General features: G+C 50.0%; 1 protein-coding gene across 7 annotated transcripts in view; it reads right to left on the minus strand.

Annotated features, from left to right (window-relative positions):
- Positions 1-2,276: 2,276 nt before the first annotated feature.
- The window catches only part of LOC142888516 (arf-GAP with GTPase, ANK repeat and PH domain-containing protein 1-like), a 15,197-nt gene continuing 12,050 nt past the window's right edge, over positions 2,277-5,423 (minus strand). For all 7 annotated transcript variants that reach the window (XM_076026893.1, XM_076026894.1, XM_076026895.1 and 4 more), the window contains 4 exons: positions 5,313-5,403; positions 4,994-5,216; positions 4,168-4,459; positions 2,277-3,429 (listed from right to left, as the gene is read on the minus strand). In XM_076026893.1, the coding sequence (XP_075883008.1) occupies positions 3,223-3,429; positions 4,168-4,459; positions 4,994-5,216; positions 5,313-5,403 (813 nt within the window). In that variant the 3' untranslated portion in view covers positions 2,277-3,222. The remainder of the gene's footprint in view (positions 3,430-4,167; positions 4,460-4,993; positions 5,217-5,312; positions 5,404-5,423) is intronic.

The raw sequence follows: 5,423 nt of genomic DNA on the forward strand, positions 1-5,423 counted from the left end.
TTCTGATGATAACAGTATTGAGTAAATACTGTTGTCTGGTCCCAACATTCCTCGGATGCTACGCCTCCTGTGGTGTCTCACACACACACTCACACACACACACACACACACACACACACACACACACACACACACACACACACACACTTAAATCCTCTGTCAACCCCAAACATCCCCTCCCCGACCCACAGCACTTCAAACACATCCGCAGTGCCACAGGAGTGTGTGTGTGTGTGTGTGTGTGTGTGTGTGTGTATGACGGGTACCTACATGCCTTTCTCTTTTGTCTCCCTTCGACTAGATGCTTCAAGCCTCACACACACACACACACAGTATCCCGCTGCTGCTTTGTTCCTCCTGCTGGTTCTGCTTGAATGCCTGAAGAAGCAGAAGAAACCTGAGAAACGTCAGGGTGTTTGCAACTCTGTCCAGTACCTCCTCTGACCTGAGGAACCACCTGTGAGGCTTAGGGTCACAGTCCGGCAGGAGCTCACAGCAGCTGGGAGTCAGTAAGTCAGTGATTGAGTCAGTTAGGGATTCAGTCAGGGAGGGAGTTAATTAGTGAGACAGTTTGTAAGTCAGTCAGTTTGTGAGTGAGTGAGTGAGTTTGTAAGTTAGTTAGTCAATTTGTAACTTAGTGAGTGAGTTAATGAGTTAGTGAGTCAGTTTGTGAGTTATTTAGTGAGTCAGTGAGTGAGTTAGTGAGTCAGTAAGTGTCAGCTAGTGAGTGAGTGAGTGAGTGGGTGAGTGAGGGAGTTAGTGAGTCAGTCTATTTGTGAGTTACTGAGTGAGTTAATCAAGAGTTAAGCGTGAGTTAGGCTGGTGCATCACTGCTATAAAAGAGACGCATTACTGCAGCCCAAACCTGGGAGTCTCCACTTAAGCGTCAACAGGAAGTGGTTTCTGTACTGTAACAGGAAATCTTCATGTTCAATTAACCAAGTACAAATACTTGGTTACTGTACCTGAATAGTTTTTCCCAGGTATCTGTACTTTAAACTAGAAAACAAGTTAAATTAATTGGGTTCACTTGGTCTTCTTTGCATAATCTGTAAAGAATGAATCTATATGGACCTGATGTGAGCAGTTTGTTTTCTTTATCCGATAGTTTCGACGATGACTGTACTCTTCCTCAGAGTGTCACGTGATGTGACGTCTTTTACTGATGATGTATGGAATGTTTGGAATGTTATATGTATGTTTGCTCCCCTCAGTACCCCCCCGGGGGGCTGTGTTGGGGGGCAGAGGAGCAACCATTTCATATGACACAAGTAAACTACCTACGCCAGGTCTACATAGATCAATTGCTTACATAGAAGACAAGCTGCTGATGTAGACGGCCTGCTGGAAACAGTTGACTGGTCGATGTTAAACATAGTTTTATTTAAGTTTTGCTGCAGCAGGAAAACGTGTGGTCGCTTGGTTTGACCTCTGACCGCGGGAAAGGGTCAACAACCTCCCTCCCTCCCCCCACACACACCAACACACACCAACACACACACCCTCAGGGTTCTCCCACGCTGCAGCGTCTCCACCGGCTCTAATCACCGCCACAGCACCCTGTCATTCTCACTCGGACCTGCTGGTTTCTCTCAGAAGATCAGCCGACGTGTCCTTACAGTCCGTCATCTTCGTCCTCAGGTCACTGGTTCCCACCTCCAGCTCAGACCAGTCACACCTGCTGGTGGTAATCCAGGTTCACTTGCACAGGAAGTGGAAAGGTGTGAGCTCTTTCTGGGAAAATGGTTACTGCTTTTAACGGACTATTGATTATCTGCTTATTGTGATGAGTTTTTTTCTCCTCTGTATCGCTCTTTAAAAACAGCTGTTCATTTTCTTCTGCCCAGTGCATGTCAGTGACTCATGTCATGTGACCAGGACGACCCTGTTGTTGCTACTCCTGCTACTAAAGATTCCAGCGTGTATGTGACCTGTTCATGCTACAGAACATGGAACTGGCCCTTTAATGTCAGTCAGTCAACGAGTCGCACTGCTGGTGGTTTTGCAGCCAGTCTTCAGTCTGGTCAAATGCTGCCCCCTGCTGGACTCCTCCTGATGGTTCCCCGTCCTCCTCAAGGATGGATTATGACATGGTGTCAAACTCTGGCCTGCGGCCCAAATGTGTCCCTCAGTGTCATTACATTTGGCCTGCGATGCAATACAAAATCACGACTAGAGCTGGCCTGCCAGTATTAAACAGCACATGTACCAATAACACTGTAAATCCCAGAATGGTCTGAGTGCTCAGAATGCTCGCAATCAGGACAGTACGTTCATTGAAGGATATTATTATGACTTTATTGGTTAATTGTAGTTATGTAGTCTGGGGGCCTGATTGTACTGCAGAAACACCAGATTGTTTTGATCAACCACTGAGTTTTTAGAACTTCAGTTTTACTGCAGATTTGTGAAAAAACAAACAAACAAAAAAACAAAGCAAAATCAGACAATAAGTGGCTAAAAAAAACAGATTTTATTCCAGTACGTGTTCATGATGAGAGCCACAGAAGTTCTTCACGCTCTGGACATGGTACCTACACAACGACAATATGAATACATGTCATAACGACGTCGCTCAGTCACACCATCGACCTGTGTGACAAAACATTTTGTCTGTTTACAGGCTTCATGGCGAGTTGAAGAAGAAGAAGAAGGAGGAGGAGGAGGAAGAGGAGGAGGAGAAGAAGAAGAAGAAGTAGAAGAAGAAGAATGAAAAGAATGTTTTTTAAAAAAACAAAAAAAATTACCAGTACAAATCATTTACAAAAGACGGCGTCCTGGACGAGGAGGTCACACTGGAACATGAAGGATGTACTCGAGTCACATTTACAGAATATTGATCCGCCTCCGTGGTGTCCGCGGTGACGGCGGTGGGGTAGGGGACACGGACTGCCGCCACTCTACTGGCCTCTGCTGGCCGACAGAAGCAACAACACCACAACTTCCCCTCGCGCGTCGCAGCCGATTATTGCGCCTCTCGAGCCGGAAGTGGGAGAGAAAGAAACACAGTCTGATGGCAGCTACACACGTCTACTTCATGTCGGATGAGGTCAACGACGACGCGGTTCTCACATAACCGCTGCAATATTTCTGCCACCAGCAGGGGGAGGAATATTGCTCTGAGCGAGAGGAGAGGTGGTGGTGGGATATCTTGATATGTGGGTTCAGTTCCCCGGGACGAGGGAGGGAGGGAGGGAAGGAGGGAGGTGAGACACTTCCTGTCTACGACACCCGCTTCCTGGAGCTCGTGTGGCCCAAGCTGGCCGTGCTGGAGCGGCGGGACAGGACAGGCGTGGCGTTGGGCGGCGTGGCATCGCTGGGGCAGCCGTGCTGCAGCAGGATGTCCATGCAGCCGCGACTTCCTGTCTTCCTGGCTATCCTGTGGGCCGTCTGGCCCTGGCTGTCCGTGGCCCTCACGTCGATCCCGTACTGCACACGTACACGCACAAACACACGCACGGTTACTTAGCTCACCTGGCTAGTTAGCTAGCCTTTAATCCTACAACAGTATTTTTCTGTGAACTGCTCCTTTATACCTTTAAACCTGATTGATATTGCTGAACCTGCCACAGAACATTAATTTGCAACCCGACGAGAAACACCAGGAAACCAGCAGAGGTTGGAGGTAACCACGTACAAATACTTTGTTACTGCACTTCAGTATTCGCCCTATGACAGCTGGGATAGGCTCCAGCAGACCCCCGTAACCCTGAGTGCAGCATGAAGCTGGTATTAAAAAAAAATGGAAGGATGGATGGATGTACTTCAGTAGCTTTTCCAGGTATCTGTACTTTACTCCAGTATTTCTTTGACTGACGACGTTTTACTTTACCAGCTGTAAATGACTGTTAGATATCTTGCGTTGCCTACAACACATTGACATTTAGACAATACATAATCACTCTTTCATGATCTCACTTATATGTGGATGCAGACTTAATGCATTACTGAGCATGGCGGTTCCTGTTTTGTGTTGTTTTGAAGCAACTAGTTTATTCTAGTGTACCCACTAGAATAGACTACACCACTGTACGACAATGCTGATTGGCTGAGCAGACAGATGTGCTGTGCACCAGAGCTCTGCAGCTCTGAGAGAAACAACCTCTGCTGCTGCTGCTGCTGCTCGTGACTAGACCTGTAGTGAAACACCCAGGAGGCCACACCCACCCAGACCAGCAGCTGCGTCATCACCACGTCTCCCAGCTGACAGGCGGCGTGCAGGGCAGTCCGTGGCGCCGGCGAGGAGGAGTCGGGTCCGGCCGGCTGCCGGTGGTTGATCTGCTCCTTGGTGCTGTGGGCCAGAAGTAGCAGCAACCGGGGGAGGTCTCGCTCCGTCACCGCCGACAGCAGCCACGCCGCCATGGCGCCCTCTGGAGGCGGAGCGCCTGGGCCCGGCTGGAGCGCTGCCACAAACGCCCGCTGCTCGTACTTGGCACGGATCCACGTCTCCCTCTCTTCCCTGTGACGCACACGCACACACACACACACACACACACACACACACACACACACACACACACACACACACACACACACACACACAATGTCAAGTGTCTGTTTTACTGAACATGGCCAGCAGGCGGTACACAAACGGACATGTCGAGAAGTGAATCTGCAGGAAATGCTATTTTTAAAGTCGTCAAAGGGCCAAACAGGAAGTGCATCGTCAGTACAAGTACACACAGTACTCGTCAGGAGATACATAAGTCTCCATAGGACGGTGCTCGTGCAAAGCCAGTGCACGAGAAAACCACGCAAAGCTCTCCCACGAGAGCAGATTGTTTTATGATCCTGACTATTTTCAATTTACTGATTTAATTTCTGTTTGGTTATGATGAATGTTTTTTGCGGTAGCGACAGCAGGCGACCCTCAGGTTCTTATTTGTTTGTTCACTGTTCGTGCCTGTCCGTTCCAACTAAGATGTAACATTGTTACTCCCCAATACTGATTAAACATCTGGGAGAGAGTGAATGCAGTGCTACGGTCACCCACCGGGTGGCAGTGGGGCTGGGCTTGGTCCTGCCCTGGGTGCAGCTCTCCCACACGCTGTTGGCCATGTGGTTCCCGATGGCGGCCAGGACCTGCGTCAGCTCGCCGGGCCAGTCGTCCAGGTCCAGCGAGCGCACGCGGGACAGGTGCGTCCCCAGGTTGCGGTGGATCCCTGAGCACTCGATGCAGATCAACGCCCCCAGGTTGAGGCTGGCCCAGGTGGGATCTGAACGACAGCGGCGACGGCGGCATTAACAAAAACAATGCAGACGGGCTCCTCGGCGGTCGATGGCAACAGACAGTGATGAGAGAAGAGACTCACTGGGGGCGTCGCAGTCCACGCACAGGTGGTTCCCCTTGGTGTTCCTGATGGCCTGCAGGGCCACAGCCTCGCTCTGGCTGCTGCGCCGAGCCTGGGAGCACATACACACAC

Source organism: Nelusetta ayraudi, unplaced genomic scaffold (assembly GCF_046127955.1).
Source record: "Nelusetta ayraudi isolate G7.1 ecotype Tasmania unplaced genomic scaffold, CSIRO-AGI_Nayr_v1 ptg000019l, whole genome shotgun sequence".
Taxonomy (NCBI): Eukaryota; Metazoa; Chordata; class Actinopteri; order Tetraodontiformes; family Monacanthidae; genus Nelusetta; species Nelusetta ayraudi.